The 19,917-nt window shown below is 39.2% G+C and overlaps 2 protein-coding genes across 2 annotated transcripts; both read right to left on the minus strand.

Moving 5' to 3' along the window:
* Positions 1–4,320, minus strand: LOC101464468 (extracellular calcium-sensing receptor-like). Its single transcript, XM_004544030.3, has 13 exons — positions 4,073–4,320; positions 3,747–3,921; positions 3,444–3,584; positions 3,203–3,355; positions 2,915–3,115; positions 2,511–2,760; positions 2,152–2,366; positions 1,913–2,043; positions 1,675–1,771; positions 1,406–1,529; positions 812–1,284; positions 633–713; positions 1–357 (listed from the first exon to the last, which is right to left on the minus strand). The coding sequence occupies exons 1-13, from the start codon at positions 4,318–4,320 to the stop codon at positions 1–3; spliced, it is 2,646 nt and encodes an 881-aa protein (XP_004544087.3).
* Positions 4,321–11,087: 6,767 nt separating this feature from the next.
* Positions 11,088–15,734, minus strand: LOC101464189 (extracellular calcium-sensing receptor-like). The gene is made up of 13 exons (XM_004544029.3): positions 15,493–15,734; positions 15,176–15,336; positions 14,856–15,010; positions 14,615–14,767; positions 14,301–14,501; positions 13,913–14,165; positions 13,578–13,786; positions 13,307–13,437; positions 13,032–13,128; positions 12,786–12,909; positions 12,198–12,670; positions 12,020–12,100; positions 11,088–11,444 (listed from the first exon to the last, which is right to left on the minus strand). The coding sequence occupies exons 1-13, from the start codon at positions 15,732–15,734 to the stop codon at positions 11,088–11,090; spliced, it is 2,637 nt and encodes an 878-aa protein (XP_004544086.3).
* Positions 15,735–19,917: the final 4,183 nt, after the last annotated feature.

The following is a 19,917-nucleotide window of genomic DNA, read 5'->3' on the forward strand; positions in this document are numbered from 1 at the left end:
TCATCTACAACATTTTCTGGTCATACCTTTTTTAATATTTTTCTCAGGGTGCAGTAAAATGATATAGCATTTGGGCACAAAAATACAGAGCAACAACCCATAACTAGATGCTAAGATAGCAAATATTTCCACTGCCACAGAAAAGTTTCCAGGAGAACTGACATAAGCTGGAATGAAAGAAATCCACACAGCCCAGAAAATCAGCATGCTGAAGGTGATGAACTTTGCTTCATTGAACCTGTCTGGTAGTTTGCGTCCAAGGAATGCCAGGAGAAGACAGGCAAAGGCCAGTAGGCCAATGTAGCCAAGCAGCAGGTAAAACCCTGGAGGCCATTGCTCTTTACACTCCACAACGATCTAAAGATGTCCAGAAATGTGTTAGTATGGATTTTGAGAGATGGTACATTTTATGTGATTATACTTATTTTATGATAATGTTCAACATTTTTTAATATTAGTACAGAGAGATGATTTGTGTTATATTTTAACAACTGATTACTCACTTACTACATTGAACTATGTTCTAATCCTGAAGTCCTGAACTATAAGGATTAGAACATTTAAGACTATGGTTATGGCTGATGGTAATATCAAAATAAAGAAATAAAGTACAGTCTTGGTGCTTTACTCACTTTTCCAGTTGAAGCTTGGTAGTTTGGATTTCTGAATGGAAAGGGAGGTGCGCCCAAGACCCAACCAGTACAGAGGCAGATCTGGGGGGAAGGATTGGATGATAGAAGAATACAAGAAGTACCAAACATGTGCAATATTCAAAAACCATTACATTTAGACAGTTTCATATTCTTCCAACCTGAGGAGCTGTAGTGCACAAGATCAGAATCCTCTGCTGAGATGTTCCAAACAGCATCTGACCCCTGGAACCTGGTACGTTCGCCCGGAAAGCCAGGAGGACCACAATAGTCTTAACAAGGAGGCAGGACAAACACAGGACAAAGCTGATCCCAAATGCTGCCTGGCGGAGCCTACATGTCCACCAAGAGGGCTGACCAATGAACACCAGAGAACACAGGAAACAGAGCTTGAGTGACAGGAGAAGCAAGAAACTTATTTCTGCATTGTTGGCCTTGACGATGGGTGTATAGCGGAAACGATGAAAAACAATGGTGATGATGGTGGTCAGTATGAAACCCAGCAAGGTAATTGCTACCAGGATGATTCCCATTTTGTCATAGAAAGACAGGAATTCTTCTACTCCTGCAACACATTTCACTTTTTCTTTGTCTGACCAGAAGTATTCTGGACATTTAATACATTCAGTGGAACCTTTGAAAACACAGAGCACAGAAATATGCATGTAAACAGTCAGAAACTATTCATTACATATCTGTCATTTTAAATAACTTTAATAGCATTTTGAAAAAAACAAAAAACATATATGGGCTACCGGTCTGGTTGCTGATCTCTCCATCTGCACAGGGCAAACAATCAAAGCAGCATTTGGGCTCTCCTTGGCGTGTGGCCTGCCTGCTGCCAGGGGGACATGGAGCACTACATTGAGATAAAGGAACCTGAACAAGGAACAGGAAAATGATATAATAATGTGAATCAATAGATTGTTTTAGAGAATTTGACACAGTTTATCAAATAATTTTCAACAGCTTAAAAATGTTTAGTTTTAAGTGGCATAAGGAGTTTGGGGTAACAATGACCTACCCGTGACTGTCCTTTTGTCCATACAGTCATGTCCTTCACTATGTGCAGTTGCTGTCTTTGAGGAGCTGAACCATCATAGCTTCCAACTTTGATAAATCTGGCATAAAAAAAATTCCCAATAAATTATTTAAAATTGCAATCAGGCCAAATAATAGCAATAGAGTAAAATGAATATAAATAAAGCTTCTTGTTTATGAATACTCACACTTCAATTGCATCATTAACTATTATGTTTTACCTAATTTCATCTGTGCTGTCCTTCTGCCAATTAATGATATCATAGAGAGGGACTGGCTCCCCATTGGAGTCAAAATATACATTTTCATGAAACTGGTTGGTAAAATTCACAATTTTCAGATGTTGAAGAAACTGCATGAAATAGAATAAAAAAAAAATCAACACTGACAAACAAAACAGATGATTTCAAAAGAACGTTCACAAACCTTGTGTAACATATTTTGTCATAATTTCAATTACCTGACCATTTGAAAATGAGCTGTGCTTCTCACATAATCCCCTGCTAGGTCCCACAGAATCACAGTTCAAAAAAGTGTGCAGCGCATGGGCAATAGCATATACAGCTTTATACACATTATAGGATATTCTGACCTTAGTTACATCACTATAACTGCTGTAAACATATGTGAGATCCTCTAAACCTGTGCATAAAGGCTTTTCAACCACACCTGCATAATCTATATAATCCGGCACATTAAATACATATTTTTGTCCCACAATAAGTCCGGCCCTGTAACCTGAACTATTTTGAGGGTCTATTTGATAAGTATTTGGATCTTTAAAGTTATCCTGAGTATCCTGTTCATATTTGTTGGTTCTGTCTCTTTGAAACTCTAGCTTACAACCAAACTGATCTTCCCAGAACATATTGACAAATTCCATTCCTGGTTTGGGAGAAGGTCGGACATTTAAAAGAAACTCTTTCAAGCCAGGGATGCTGACTCCAGGGAAGGAGAAGCCCAGTGTTCCCTCCAGAAGAGAGTGGAAATTTGGTGAAGCCAGTCGGCTAGCAGTCACCCAGGCTTCACTGGCTATCCACTGTATCCCTGTTACATTTCTCCTGGCAAGCTGTAGAGGCACAAACAAAGGAAAAGCAAACAAACAAAAAATATTTTATGATCAGTTTCATTTGATTTTTGTATTTTATTATGGAAGTACTGCAAAATATTTCATGCTATATGCCTAATCACACACTGGCAGACTTAACAGCTGAGATACTTACTTCTGAGAACAAATCTACCAGCTGGCCTTCTGTGGCAAAGACCACCACAACCCGAGCAGTTGAACTCTGTAATTTGTCTGCTATTTTTTGTATCTCAGCCACTGTGGATGATTTTGAGATAGTGAGATGAAATTCTACACACCCACCTTGTTGTCCAAATAGATCAGAGAATGCTTGGATCCCATAAAGACTATAGTCATCCTGAAATATATATACATAAATGACTTTAAGATAATGTTGTTATTTAAATCTAACTAATTTTATATTTCCAAAAAGTCTTTATCTCACCGTGGTCCCTATTGTGCCTACCCAGAACCAGCCAAAGAAAGTGACAAGCTGTACAAGGCCTCTAACTTGAAAGAGATCACTTGGCACAGTTCTCAAGAATGATGGGTACAATTGCTTATCAGAAAGACAGGTACAAGTGGCAAAATAACTCACCTATAGAGAGATGGGTTATTTTATAAAACTGACTTAAAACAAACTCTAACCATAAAACATTATTAAATGTGATTAAGCAATTTATTACCAGTGGTATGTTGAAAGGGCCAAGTGTTTGAGCTACAGCTCTTGTAGGGGAAGAGGATGCAAAACCAATCACAGCAGGCACCGGAGAATAATACAGACATGTGGAAGACTCTCTTGTCTTTATTTCTTCTGTTGTGTTTTCCTTTATATATTTTTCTGTATTTTTAAGGCTGTTATGCATTATGGTTTTAACTTTAGTACCTCTATTTTTCATTTGTTTTGTTGTTACTCCTACAGTTGTTAATGTCTTCATTTCAGTACCTCTGTTTTCAGTTTCAAGTATTTCTTTAACCTGACTTTTCACTGCTTCAGAGTGACTGATTAAGGAAAAAAGAACTTTCAGACTGGTGTGGACATGGTCACAACTGTCCATAATCTGGTAGCCTAGTTTAACACCTGGTAATAGACTTGAATTACGGTTAATTTCCTCCACTGCAAACACCATGGTCATCATCCAGCGAAAGGCTCTGAGGTCAAAGCTGTCGAGAAATAAGGTGAGTATTCTTTAGCAATAAAGCAATCACATTAACACAAACACACAATGTAAATTATCTCTCTGAACCATAGACAGTGGGGGAAGAAAAACAAAAATGAAGACTCAAAAGATATAAACTGTACACTTATACTCACCCGCTGCAAGATGTAGTTTCTGGTTTAGTTTTGTAGCTATACTGTGGATCACTGGCAACATAATGCAGAGGGAAAAACCCTCCAATCACAACATCGCCATCCAAGTGCAAGGCTAGAAGCTCACTTCTTTCCAGTTTTACACATTGAGGTAAACTAGAACCACTTCTCACATCCCCTATCTTTAAACCGGGTTCTTTAAACCAGGTCCTTTGGAGCTGTCTTTCAGCTACAGAAGCATCAAAGAACATAATACAAGCAAGTTTAAAGACACAAAAAAGCAGCCAAAGATAATTACAAACGGTTGAATTCATAATGCATAATCCACTGTAGCCCTATAGAAATTGTGCTGACAACAATGCATCTCCAACATAATCTCTAAGAGTCTAATGCAGTGCATTAAAAACTATGATGGTTATGTTATTGCACTTATTCATATGAGTCATCATGAGATCACCCAATCAGAGTGAAATGCAAAAGGAGAGTGAATATTATTGTTCAAAGTTATGAAATGTCTTAAACCATCTTAATAAAATTATAATAATAATGAAAAAGAAAGAAACTGACACATATTTCATTTAAAAAACACAACATAAGTAATGACAATGATTCTATTTGCCGCTGAGTTTGAATTGATTTTCTCAATATAATGTTTGTTTCAATAGCAAAGTTATGTGGAAATATCCATAACCATGTTCCACAAATAGTGATGCTCATACCATATTTCTACCACGTAAATATTAATCTTTTCATTATATTATATTATATTATATTATATTATATTATATTATATTATATTACAGTGGGGCAAAAAAGTATTTAGTCAGCCACCGATTGTGCAAGTTCCCCCACTTAAAATGATGACAGAGGTCAGTAATTTGCACCAGAGGTACACTTCAACTGTGAGAGACAGAATGTGAAAAAAAATCCATGAATTCACATGGTAGGATTTTTAAAGAATTTATTCGTAAATCAGGGTGGAAAATAAGTATTTGGTCACCTCAAACATGGAAAATCTCTGGCCCTCACAGACCTGTAACGTCTTCTGTAAGAAGCTTTTCTGTCCCCCGCTCGTTACCTGTATGAATGGCACCTGTTTGAACTCATCATCTGTATAAAAGACACCTGTCCACAGCCTCAAACAGTCAGACTCCAAACTCCGCCATGGCCAAGACCAAAGAGCTTTCGAAGGACACCAGGAAAAGTATTGTAGACCTGCACCAGACTGGGAAGAGTGAATCTACAATAGGCAAGCAGCTTGGTGTGAAAAAATCAACTGTGGGAGCAATCATCAGAAAATGGAAGACATACAAGACCACTGATAATCTCCCTCGATCTGGGGCTCCACGCAAGATCTCATCCCGTGGGGTCAAAATGATCATGAGAACGGTGAGCAAAGATCCCAGAACCACACGGGGGGGACCTGGTGAATGACCTGCAGAGAGCTGGGACCAAAGTAACAAAGGTCACCATCAGTAACACACTACAACGGCAGGGAATCAAATCCCGCAGTGCCAGACGTGTTCCGCTGCTGAAGCCAGTGCATGTCCAGGCCCGTCTGAAGTTTGCCAGAGAGCACATGTGTGATACAGCAGAGGATTGGGAGAATGTCATGTGGTCAGATGAAACCAAAGTAGAACTTTTTGGTATAAACTCAACTCGTCGTGTTTGGAGGAAGAAGAATACTGAGTTGCATCCCAAGAACACCATACCTACTGTGAAGCATGGGGGTGGAAACATCATGCTATGGGGCTGTTTTTCTGCCAAGGGGACAGATCCGCGTTAAGGACAGAATGAATGGGGCCATGTATCGTGAGATTTTGAGCCAAAACCTCCTTCCATCAGTGAGAACTTTGAAGATGAAACGAGGCTGGGTCTTCCAACATGACAATGATCCAAAACACACCGCCCGGGCAACAAAGGAGTGGCTCCGTAAGAAGCATTTGAAAGTCCTGGAGTGGCCTAGCCAGTCTCCAGACCTCAACCCCATAGAAAATCTGTGGCGGGAGTTGAAAGTCCGTGTTGCTCGGCAACAGCCCCAAAACATCACTGCTCTCGAGAAGATCTGCATGGAGGAATGGGCCAAAATACCAGCTACTGTGTGTGCAAACCTAATAAAGACCTATAGTAAACGTTTGACCTCTGTTATTGCCAACAAAGGTTATGTTACAAAGTATTGAGTTGTATTTTTGTTATTGACCAAATACTTATTTTCCACCCTGATTTACGAATAAATTCTTTACAAATCCTACCATGTGGATTCATGGATTTTTTTTTCACATTCTGTCTCTCACAGTTGAAGTGTACCTCTGGTGCAAATTACTGACCTCTGTCATCATTTTAGGTGGGGGAACTTGCACAATCGGTGGCTGACTAAATACTTTTTTGCCCCACTGTATATTATATTATATTATATTATATTTGTCAGAAAACCCAAGTAAAGTAAATGGACTGGTTCTTATATATCTCTATTCCACTTTTCTAGTGCACTCAAAGCACTTTAAACAACAACTTCAAGAAACACAGTTTTTCTATGCCTAAGTATATCTAACATTCACATAACACATCAGAGAGCAATTTAGGGTTCAGTATCGAGCCCAAGAAGACTCTGGCTTACGGAGGCCAGCGATTAAACCCCCAACATACTGTTTTAGTAGATGACCTTCATGAGCTACAGCCACCCCAAAAAGTCACAGTTGGCAACAACTTGGGTCGTTATTGATACTTGTGGCACAGCTATGGGTGAGTGGGCCACACTAAAGCTGATATGATGAAGTTAGTCTAACACTGACTATATCAAATTTTCTGAGCTCAAATGTGACCCAAATCTCACAGCACAGCTGCCACCTAACTATAAGATTATAAGTTTAGACAGCTCGACTCACTATCAGTGAAGGCCAAATGTGCCCCACGTTAACTGGCTGGCCAAAAACATCTATTGCAGTTTAGAGGTGTGTCAGGCAGATAGTATACTGCAAGTAAACAAAAGAAAATTTTGAAGATTTAGCACCAGTTAAGATGATTCCTCTGAAGATGGGAGAGTCTCAACCAGTAAGATGACAAACTGTATTAGGTTTGTGTCAAGTCTTAATTGCACAGACCTTGCATGTGCCAAGGAAATGAAACAAAAACACATACCTTGATTAAATGTATTCAGCTATAAATTCAGAAAATATATACAAGATAAGAGCAGCAAAATGAAGAAAAATACAAGAATAAAATAAGATAAAATAGAAAAAACATACTATACAAAACAGAATTTAAAAAAAGTACTACGTTGCATCAGAAGAGATGCACTTAGTAATATTGCACATAAGGGCACATAAGTGAAGGTTACCATGGTGTATTGGATGTGTGTGTGTGTGTGTGTGTGTGTGTGTCTGAACATGTGTGGTCTTGTCACGAGTTGCTACGGCAGGTATCTCCACATGTTTGATTTGCTAGAGGTTTATGCTGGATACCCTTACTGGGATTAATGTCTCCTGCTTGAATTGACCCAACAACCTTTTTCTTTCTACACCCAGACTTAATACTAATAATGAGCATGCCAGATAAGCAATTATTTACTTAACAGCAATTAATCAATTGCTAATTGGGCTACATTTCTGTATTATCAACAGACTTCCCAAATTAAATGATTTCCAAAATGATTTCATGAATGAATTTTCTCATCTGCTTTTAAGTGCTGTTGTTAAATTTGAAAAAAAAAAACAAAACCCAAAAAACCCCCCAAAAAACCCCCAACATTTTGGCAGGTGACTTTAATTTACATACTGATGAACCCTACTGTATTTTTAAATATTTTTTTAACATTGCCAAAGCAAATATGGGCGTAAATTAAACTAAAACCTAAACTGGAAAAACTACACTATGATAACTGTGACAAAAAGGACATGAACAAGATTCAAGACCAGAGCATGCGAGGAATGTGGAAAAAACATGAACATGTAACATGAGCATGACCTGAGCCGAATCATGAAGTACCTGAGCTTGACGTGACATGATGGAAGGAAAACATTGTACCCCTTGAATTAAAGATCCCGTGAGATTCCCAACTGTGTGTGTATTTCATGCCCCTGGAGGATGGACATAATAAATGTGTGCTTTCCACATTTCTGAATAGATGGTTTTATTATCCCTGCATCAACTAGAGCAACCTGCTGTTGTCTTTTCAGGGTAAACCTTGCAGGTTCAGGAGCAGCTCAACTGTTGCAAAAGGCTCAGGACAGTCACTGCTGTGTGCAGGAAATGTCAAGTGTCCTTTCCAGACACACTTCTGGTTCCAAAAGGACCAAGTCATCTGCATCTCAACCAGCAACTAATGTCCCAACATTGGGATTGGGAGACCTCAGCTGGCCTTTTGCCAATAAAGAAGAGGAGGAGGACAAACTTAAGGTTTGGAGGTGCCCAAGCATCCCCCACCTCCTGACTATTCCTGAACCCAGGTTGGCCAGCCCCCTCATCTGTCAACTCAGCACAGGGCAGCAAAATTGTCAATAGGAGCGGTCCCAAAGGTGCTGTCCACCATGACCCATGGCTACCACCTATTGTTCTCACGCAGAACCCCTGTAACAACTACTCCCACCTTTACTCCACCCTAGCATGCTCAAATACTGCAGGAAGAACTCGCCAACTTCCCAGGCAAAAGTAACATAAAGGATGTGGAGGCCAGACATTTCCAGGCTTCCCGCTATTTTTTTTTTTACATTTATTTTTACATTTTACAATTTATTTATTTTTTGGGTGGTGGATTTTGACCAATTCTGGACCTCAGGGACCTCAACAGTGATCTCTGGCCCTTGAAATGCAAGATATTGATGGTCCCTGAGGTCCAGAATGGGTCTCTCTTTCTAAGAGCATATTTTTCCTGTATTGGTTTTCCTTCACTGGCTCCCTGTTAAATCCAAACCCAAATTTAGAATCCTGCTGCTCAAATATAAGATCTTGAATAATCAGGCCCATCTTATCTCAATGACCTTATACTAGAGTATCACCCCATTAGAGCACTTCACTCTCAGACTGCAGGTTTACTTGTGGTTCCTAAAGTATTTAATAGCAAAATGGGAGGCAGAGGCTTCAGCTTTCAGGCCCCGCTTCTGTGGAACAAAGTTCCAGTTTGGATTCGGAAGACAGAAAGCCTCTCTACTTTTAACATTAGGCTTAAAATGTTCCTTTTTGATAAAGTATATAGTTAGAGTTGGATCCTCCCTTAGTTAAACTGCAATAGATGTAGGCTGCTGGGGGATTTCCATGATGCATTGAGTGTTTCTTCTTTAATCACCTTTCTTTAGTGTATCTACTCTGCCCTAATCTCTACCTGTCTATTTATACTGTTCTGTTCTTTGTTGCATCTTCTTTCTTGCTGTGTGCCCTGTGTTCTCTGCACAGGACACAGACACCTGTTTTAAAACAGTTTTAAAATCCTGTTATTAACATATAAAGGTCTACACGAAGAGGCCTCTGCTTATATATCAGAGCTACTGAAACATTATCATTGCAGCTGACTTCTCAGATTGTCTTAGCAAGATAAATGGTAATTGTCTCACTCTGTTACTTTAAAACCACATGCAGTCAACTTTTGAGGTTGTAGCACACAACCTCTCATACAGTCTTCATCACCCTGTTAGTTTGGCTAAATCTGTGATTTGTTTCAATGGACTGCTAAAATTACATTTTTATAGGTTAGCTTTAACATAATCTTTTCCTCAATATTTTGTGCCTTAGTTTATATCTTTATTGCATATATGAAGTTGTATGTGTTGGAACATGTATACTTATCTTTAATATGTGGCTTTTATTCAAACTGTAAAGACCTATGTTACTCTGTTCTGAAAAGTGATATACAAATAAAGTTATTATTTATGTAGAGTGTTTAATAAATTTTTTGGACCACCACCTAATGTAAGTTTTTGCCACAGCTGTCCTGAATTAACAGGACGGTTTCCTGTGCAAGCTATTAATTAAAATTGTTATCCATGAATCCGTTTCAAATTTACTGTTTAACAAAAAAGCAGACGCAACAGTAAAGCACATAGTTATTTTTTATTATTATTGAGATGCCAAATTATAGTTAATTACTTGCATTCCTGAGCAAAAGGTTGAAGGTTATGATAGATTGATTTCTGACTTCTCAGAGAACTCTAATGTGCTGTCCCAAATTTGGATGTAGAAATGTAGTTAAGTTTGTTATTTGCCTAATAAACAACAATATCATTTTTAGCTTTAAAAAGGTTTTTGACAGATTTCTACAGATTGTATAATTGTGAAATATTTTTAAGCACTGTATGTATGTATTGATTAATTAATTGGCTCCACAGTGTTACATATTCAATTCAATTTAGTTAAGTTCAGTTTTCACAGTGGGTAAAGGTAAAGATCTGACAATGCATTTGCCTAACAAGGAGAAGGTTCTAGACTGGCAGTAGACACAGCAGGAGGGTTGTGTTAGGAACGTGTAAACAAGTCCTGAATCAAATATGTGGCTCCATCCACTGTTGCAACCCAAGGGACCTGAAAGAATCTTCCTTCCTTCCTTCCTTCCTTCCTTCCTTCCTTCCTTCCTTCCTTCCTTCCAGAGGGAGCAAAGCTTCCATACATGGCTGATGGGAGTAAGGCTGTGGAACTTAAAACAAGACACTAGGCAAAGTTTCTCATGTGATAGGGGAATCAGGAAAATTTTGAATGTGAAAGTAATATGAATTTTCAAAACCCATGCACCATCAACTTGAGACATTATTGAATGAAAAAGAGGGAAGATTTGAGGGATATTTACAAGTTTCCTTAATGCTGTTGTTGAGGTTATCGAACATTTATAAAATGCCCCCTAAAGGACAGAGTACATTAAAGTCCACATTACATTACAGAGAAGGTATAAGCTTTTTGCGACTGAAGTCACAAGTAATTGAATAATATAAGTATTGGGGGGGGGACACATCTCATGTGGTATGGTATGTGGTATCATGTGGCATAATACAATTATAAATTATTAACTCTGAGAAAGAATGCAAAATATAAACGTTCATCTTGGATTTTTTCCAGTCATGCCTTTCTTAATATTCCTTTCAGGGTGCAGTAAAATGATGTAACATTTGGGCACAAAAATACAAAGTAACAACCCAAAACTGGATGCTAAGATAGCAAATATTTCCACTGCTACAGAAAATTTCCCAGGAGAACTGACATAAGCTGGAATGAAAGAAATCCACACAGCCCAGAAAATCAGCATGCTGAAGGAGATGAACTTTGCTTCGTTGAATGTGTCCGGTAGCTTTCGTCCAAAGAATGCCAGGAGAAGACAGGCAAAGGCGAGCAGGCCAATGTAACCAAGGAGCAGGTAAAACCCAGGAGGCCATGGCTCTTTACACTCCACAACAATCTAAAGATGTCCAGAAATTTGTTAGAATGGATTTTGAGAGATGGTACATTTTATGTGATTATAATTATTTACTCTTTTGTGTCTACTTTACCCATTAAAGTCCCCGTGTGTAAGATTTTATTATGTTGATGGTTAACGACAATATGAAAATAAATACAAAACTAATTCCCAAAAAGTTGATTATGTAAAATGTAAATAAGGGTAGATGAAAGAATTTAATTTATGAATCTTATAGATTAAAAAGTACAAACACTTTATTCACAGTAGAACATATAGAATTATATAGAAAAAAAAGACTGATTCTTTAAACTGCTCAAATGTACCATTTTAGCGAATTATAAACTTAATGGCAACAATGAATTTCACAAAGATTGTGAAAGGCCTATTTATAGTGGCTATGACATCATCAATGTATAAGGAAATTGCAAGACATTTTTTTTGCCCCCATCCTATTGTTTTTGAGATACTTTTTTTTAAAAAATAATAATTATATATTTGAAAAATATATCATATGTCCATTTGCAATATTTTAGGCAGGCTTTATAAGAAAATACAGAAACAGTTTTCTTACTCACTTTTCCAGTTATAACTTGGTAGTTTGAATTCCTAAATGGAAAGGGAGGTGCACCCAACACCCAGCCAGTAGAGAGACAAATCTAAAGGTTGGGGTAAAACAACAGAAGAACACAATCTAAAACTATACAATGTAAACAAACTGATGTGAAAGTTGCAGACATTTTTTCTCCCTTTCACCTGAGGAGCTGTAGTGCACAAGATCAAAATCCTCTGCTGGAATGTACCAAACAGCATACGACCCCTGGAAACAGGTACATTAGTCTGGAAAGCCAGGAGGACCACAATAGTCTTAACAAGGAGGCAGGACAAACACAGGACAAAGCTGATCCCAAATGCTGCCTGGCGGAGCCTACATGTCCACCAAGACGGCTGACCAATGAACACCAGACAACACAGGAAACAGAGCTTGAGTGACAGGAGAAGCAAGAAACTTATTTCTGAATTGTTGGCCTTGACGATGGGTGTAAAGCGGAAACTGTGAAACACAATGGTGATGATGGTGGTCAGTATGAAACCCAGCAAGGTAATTGCTACCAGGATGATTCCCATCGTGTCACTGAAAGACAGGAATTCTTCTTCGCCTGCAACACATTTCACTTTTTCTTTGTCTGACCAGAAGTACTCAGGACATTTAATACATTCAGTGGAACCTTTGAAAACACAGAGCACAGAAATATGCATGTAAACAGTCAGAAACTATTCATTACATATCTGTAATTTTAAATAACTTTAATAGCATTTTGGAAAAAAAAAAATATGGGCTACCGGTCTGGTTGCTGATCTCTCCATCTGCACAGGGCAAACAATCAAAGCAGCATTTGGGCTCTCCTTGGCGTGTGGCCTGCCTGCTGCCAGGGGGACATGGAGCACTACACTGAGATACAGGAACCTGAACAAGAAACAGAAAAAAGATATAATAATGTGAATCAATAGGTTGTTTGACATGGTTACCAAAGACTTTTCACCATTTAAAGTAACATAAATAATAGGTTTGGGATAACTACGACCTGCCTGTGACTGTCTTGTTGTCCATACTATAGTGTTCTTCAGTATCTGCAGCTGTTGTCCTTGCTGAGCTGAACCATCATAATTTCCTACCTTGACAAAACTAGTAGAAAAAAGAAGAGATAATTTCAATGCAATGCAGTCAGTCAAAACAATAAATGTAAAAACATTACATTAAAAAACAATATTGGTATCCTTAAATGTATACAACAAGTGTAGTTCTTGACTTATGATCATCTTCACAAAAAGTTAAAAAGTTAGCTTGAAGTATGGCATTTCACCTAATTTCATTCTTGCTGTCCTTCTGCCAGTTAATGATGTCATAGAGAGGGACTGGCTCTCCATTGGAGTCAAAATATACTTTCTCATCAAACTGGTTGGTGAAATTCACCATTTTCAGATATTGAAGAAACTACATAAAAAAGATTTTTAAAAAAATATTAATAATAAACCTGATACAAATAAATCATGAAATAAAAAAAACCCCAAACATGTGAAGCTTGATTAACATATTTAACATTATTTGACATACAAATGAACTTATTCAGCTACCTGACCGTTTGTAAATGAGTTGTGCATCTCACACAATCCCCTGGTAGGTCCTGTTGAGTTACAGTTTAAGAAAGTGTGCAGAGCATGGGCAACGGCATACACAGCTTTATACACATTATAGGATATTCGGGCCTGAGATACATCACTATAACTGCTATCTGTGTAACTCAGATCCTCTAAACCTGTGCATACAGTTTTTTTCAGAGCGCCTTCATTACTTTTATCAACAGACATATTAAATGAACTTTGCCCAACAGTAAGCCTGACTATGAAACCAGAATTGTTTTGAGAGCCTAGTTTGTAGTTTTTCAAAGTATTAGTTTCATATTCTTCACTTTTGTCTCTTTCAAACTCTAGCTTACAACCAAAATATTCTTCCCAGAACACATTGACCAACTCCATTCCTGGTTTGGGAGATGGTCGGACATTCAGAAGAAACTCTTTCAAGCCTGGGATGCTGACTCCAGGGAAGGAGAAACCCAGTGTTCCCTCTAGAAGATTATGGAAGTCAGGAGTGGTCAGCTGAGTAGCGGTCATCCAGGCTTCGCTGACTACCCATTGTATCCCTGTCATATTTCTCTGAGTAAGCTGGATGAAACAGAAAGAAATGATGATTAATGTGAAAACAATTAATTTGAAATACCTATCTTTTCATAATATAGCTTAAAACACTACAAAATGTGTCACAATATAGGGAAAGCCACAGAAAACTGAGATACTTACTTCTGAAAACAAATCTAGCAAATTTACGTCTTTGGCAAATACCACCACAACCCGAGCTGTTGACCTCTGGAGTTTGTCTGCCATTTTTTGTATCTCAGCGACTGTGGGTGATGTCGGGATCGTGAGATGAAATGCCACACACCCACCTTGTTGTCCAAACTGAATAGAGAATGCTTGGATACCATAAAGACTGTAATCATCCTGAAATGTATCCCCAAAAAGAACTTGTAAGTCATGTCTGTGTATATTAACGATTCTTTTTGTGCCCTGTATATGACTGATTAGCTGGAGATTTATTAAAGTCTTTATCTCACCATAGCTCCTATTGTGCCCACCCAGAACCAGCCAAAGAAAGTAACAAGCTTTACGAGACCTCTAACTTGAAAGAGATCACTTGGCACAGTTCTCAAGAATGATGGGTACAAATGCTTGTCAGTAAGACAGCTACAAGTGGCAAAATAACTCACCTATAAGGAGAAAGGTTATTTTATGATATTGAATTAAAACAAACTCTAAACATAAATTATTATTAAACGTGATTAAGCAATTTATTACCAGAGGTATGTTGAAAGGGCCAAGCGTGTGAGCTACAGCTCTTGTAGGGGTAGATGATGCAAGACCAATCACAGCAGGCACCGGAGAATAATTCAGACAGGGGGAATACTCCCTTGTCTTCATTTCTACTGTTAATTTTTCTTTCATGTAATTTTCTGCATCTTTAAGAGTCCTAGGCTTTGACATGTTAACTTCAGCATGTCTTTTTTCTACAGAGAAAAGGATCCCAGGCTTCCTTTTTATCCCTGCCATGTTTAATCCCTCCATTTGAATTCTGCTGTTTTCAGTTTCTGCTGTTTGTTTCACAGTTTTGGAGTAACTGATTAAGGAAAAAAGTGCTTGCAGACTGGTGTGGACATGGTCACAGCTGTCCATAATTCTGTAGCCTAGTTTAACACCTGGTAATAGGCTTGAATTACGATTAATTTCATCCACAGTGAAAACCATGGTCATCATCCAGTGAAACACGGTGTGGTAAAGGCTGACAAACAATAAATTTAAATAAATAAATTATCTAAAGTGATACACAAATCACAGGAATATTATCAAAACCCCAAATCTTGTTTTCTCTTTCTCTTTTGTTTTTAAACATTGAGACATTAAAAGAAAAAAATAAGATAGAAATATTAACACTCACCCACTGCAAGATGTAACTTGAGGTTTACTGTTGTAACTGTACTCTGGCTTAGATGCAACATAATGCAGAGGGAAAAATCCTCCAATCACAACGTCACCATCTGAGTGCAAGGCTACGGGCTTGCTGCTGGCCAGTTTTGTACACTCAGGTAAACTGAAATCCTCACTTTTCACTTCCCCTTTCCGTAAACCACTCAGTGGTTCTCTCACAGCCTCTTCTTTCCTCATAACATCTCCCTCCATCCTTTTTGGTTTTCTTTCAACTACAGTTTGAGGAATATCAGAGAACATGATACAAACAGGATTTAAAAAGAGATAAAAAAGTAGCCAAAGACAATTACTAAAAAGGATTGAATGCATCTTCTGTTGTATAAAAACTTTGTGTGCTGAAAACAGTTTCCTGGCTTTGGTTTTCTAACATACTCCGTAAAAGACTAATGAGGAGAGTTAAAAACTCAATGCATTTGTCAGTACATTTTTTCATATGAGTCATCATGAGATTAACCAATCAGAGTGACACAGACACATGGGAGAGAGGATAGCTCAACATGTACTCAGCAAAAGTTAATGTCTTCATCTCATTATATTTTTTAGAAAACCCAAGTGAAGTCACACTCCACAAGTGCCATAATGTTTTGTTAATGTTTGCTCAGCTATGGTTCTATGGCCAGATGCACAGCAGAAATCATGCAGTGAGCTAAACACTAGGTACAGAAAGTGTTATGGTAGCTAAATGCGGTCCAAATGTTACAGGACACCTGACACCTCATACTATAATGTGGTAATATTATAACTGTAGCAACAGGTGTTTTTTTTTTTTTTAATTTTTTTTTTCTTTTTGTTCCATTTGGATCTTTAGCCATCAGAATTGTTGTCTTAAGGCCAAGAAAGATGCCAAGTGGATCATCATGGCCTTTCTATATTGGTCCATTTGATTGACCTTTATTATAATTATGTATTTATTTTATTTTATTTTCGGTTGCTACAAACGGGACAGACATGACTGGGGGACAGGACAGGGAGAGAGAATGAAATAAAGAGAGGGAGAGAAAGAAAAACAGAGGGGAGACGAGACGGTGAGAAAGGGGGGAAGAAAGAAAGAAAAACAAACAAAACACCTGGATCACCTGTATGGAGAGAGAGAAAAAACAGAAGAGAAAACAAACAAAAAAGAGCAACATAATAAATACAGCACCATCACAATAAACTAGCTAGCAGAAAATAACAGTAGATACTAAATATTAAACGCTATTGTGCAGCACGCAAGATAGACAGCACACAATGTGCTTTGAGGTAGCAGCCACGAAAGGTGTAGTCCGTGTCTGTGAACACCCGTGTGTACACCTGTGTGCACACCTGTGTGGATCAGCATGCTTGTATTCCAAAGGTTTCTGCATGTAACGATCTGCTAGGGAGTGTGGGGAGCCATAGCCCTGTCCACCAGGGTATGAAGCAGGTATGGAGGAGATCCAGGCCCCAGACATCCAGAGGCCCCAGAGTACGAGGACTCGAGGAGGACCACCAAAGGGGGGGAACCGTGCCACCCTCCTGGGAAGAGCTGAGGAGAGCCCCAAAGGAGAGGTCACCCAGCAGCTACGGAGCAGAGGCCAGAGGGGGTTGCCCAGCCAGGCCACAGGCACCAGGCCCTGCCAATCGGCCATCAGGAGTGAGCCGGTACATACGTGAGCACCCAGCCCCAGTCGACAAGAACCACCAACACACCAACGTCTGAGGGCATCAGCCACCGGCAGGGAGTGTGGTGAGGGGAGATAGGCATCCGTACTTTGGAAGGGATGAGATGTACCCAGAGAGGTTGAGTCTAAGACCCAACCTGACATATAGACACAGACGAACAGGCGCACACGGACACAAACGTGCATTCCCACCACCATATACACAACCAAATACTCAGCACTCACCCAACATGTAGACAGACACAAATAGACACTGCACAGACAGTCACACTCCCCAAACATACTCTATATCCCAGGTCAAGGTAAACCCCGCCCCCAGAGGGGCAAGCCGCACCTAGACCCAGGAGATGTAACCCTCCTCTCTGGGGTGGAGGCAAGCGGACCACCCCCTTATCTGCAGTAGCAGGGATGCCCCGCATCCCAGACTCCAATCTGACGGCCAGCACCTCCTCCTAGCCCCCCAGCCCTGACGGCTAACAGAACCGGGGTGAGTGAAGACCCCAAACCTCCCTCCCCCATATGTAGTGTTGCTGTGTGCAGTTCTAAAGTGCATTTAAAACACAGGAGAGCATGGTTCCTGCTTCCTATCAGAGAGCAGCACGGCTCCTCCCGAAAACCCTCAGTGTCTATATGCATTTAAAAATGAGGGTAGGGCACCAGCGCCAGAGGTGGGTTGGAATACACCTACTATCCTCTGGATGCTGTAAAATGTGCCCACCCCCAAGGCCCTATATGTATGTGTTATGTGAGAGTGTGAGTAATGTGGATGTCTAGGTTGCAGAATAAAATTGAGGCACAGGCGGCCAGAAGGGGACAGAGGGGGAGTGCCTCCCCTGCACCCTGGTGACATACCTGCACCCCAAACCCTGCGTGTGTGGGTGGGTGTGGTAGAGCGGGAATAGGGAGGCAGCTGAGGATGGGGAGGGAAGAAAGGGAGGGGCAAGTGGCCCTAAAATTGTCAGGGCTCTGTGTGCGGGCAGGCGGAGAGGAGGATCCAAGCATAGGACTCGAACACAGAATTGTGAATCAGAACCTTAGCTTTATTGCTGACATGAAAACCAAACGTGAAGTGACCACTGAAACCGGAGACCAGGAACACACAGGCATAATCTGAGGGTACAACATGACACTGAGCACAGGAAAACACAGGGCTAATATACACAGGGTGGTAATCAGGGAATGGGCAACAGGAGGGAGACACAGCTGGGAGAGATCAGGGTAACGAGACGGGGGGGGAACCAAGCTGCACACACTAACATAAGACAAAGACTTTCACAATAAAACAGGAAACATGAATTACTAAACAAGCACGCAGACTTGACACTGAGAGACAGACAGACAGAATGACACATGGAACGTGAACGTGAACTAAACTAAACGTGAGATATAACCGAGAACAAATCCTTAAGCAGGGATAAACAGAAACAAGAAACTAATAATAATCATCATCATTACTACGAGAATAAGAAAACAATCCATGAAGCAGAATTAAACCGAAATAGAATAAACTCAACATACTGGGTCCAACGGACCCAGAACCGTAACAAAAATATTCTAGAGTCAAATGTGAGGCCATGTGTCCAATAGCTAAAGTTTGATCGAACCTCCTGATCAGGCTTTCCAGTCTGCCTTACCTCTTGGTCAGTCTCTAAAATGCATTTGCTGTCATTAAAATAACTGTCTTTTAATGTTAAGGGTTTCTTCATCAGTTCTAATATATTTTGGATTTGAATGAACTGTGACAGTTGTATACAACTGGTATTATAGTAAGTGTATTAAAGTGTACAACAAAATAAATATGTATAATCAGCTAAAACGTATCCATATTTGGAGGTAACATAGAAATTCAACACTAAATATTCCTTTTAATTTCTCTGGTTACGTTTTTGAGAAAAGCCTTTCTTTAATTGCTAAATAACCTGCAACCTCGATTTGATGTCAACAACTGTAAAAACTAGACAAAACTCAAAATTTGGGGTAAATATTGACTCATTTATTCAATAAGCTGTATTTGAAAATCCCTCTGTGCTGAATGTTCTAACAGCAGGTAGAGCTGTGTACTGTGAAACAAATTAAACAGCTCATTGCTTACATTTTAAAAATGCTTTTTACAAAGCATCTTTTTTATCCAGTAATAGTTGAAGTAATATATATAGTATATATATATTGAAAAATAAATTGATTGTTACAGCCAATCAGTGCAATGAATAAATGGTCATAAACTGTGGCATTAAAAAAACAATCTTAAGAATTTTAACTTTAACAACATAGTTCCAGGTGTTTAGACATCCTTTTAGACAATTAAACCCAAAATCATTATTTGCAACTCAGAAGAACAACCTAAGAACCAGTCAGGTTGCCTAAAAATCATGTTTTTGACATATATAACAAAGAAACAGTTTTTCCCACACACAGATTTTAAGATTTAGGTATAAATGGCTAGAACTGGAACTTTTTATATCCACTTTTCACAGCTGGCTTGCCTGTATTGTTGCAGTGCTCTAAATCACTCAACTGCTTCCCATGTTACACATTTGGGCTGCAGTTAGAGCTTGTTCCACTCATGAGATCTGAAAGGAGCTGCAGGCTCCCTCTTACCAGAATCTGCAGATATCTCACACACACAAACACACACCGACACAGACACACACAGACACACACATACCAACACCAAGAACAGTCCAACATGCTAACCATGTTAGTGTTTAACACAGTGTTTGCCTCACTAGGCA

Source organism: Maylandia zebra, linkage group LG14, assembly GCF_041146795.1.
Source record: "Maylandia zebra isolate NMK-2024a linkage group LG14, Mzebra_GT3a, whole genome shotgun sequence".
Lineage (NCBI taxonomy): Eukaryota > Metazoa > Chordata > Actinopteri > Cichliformes > Cichlidae > Maylandia > Maylandia zebra.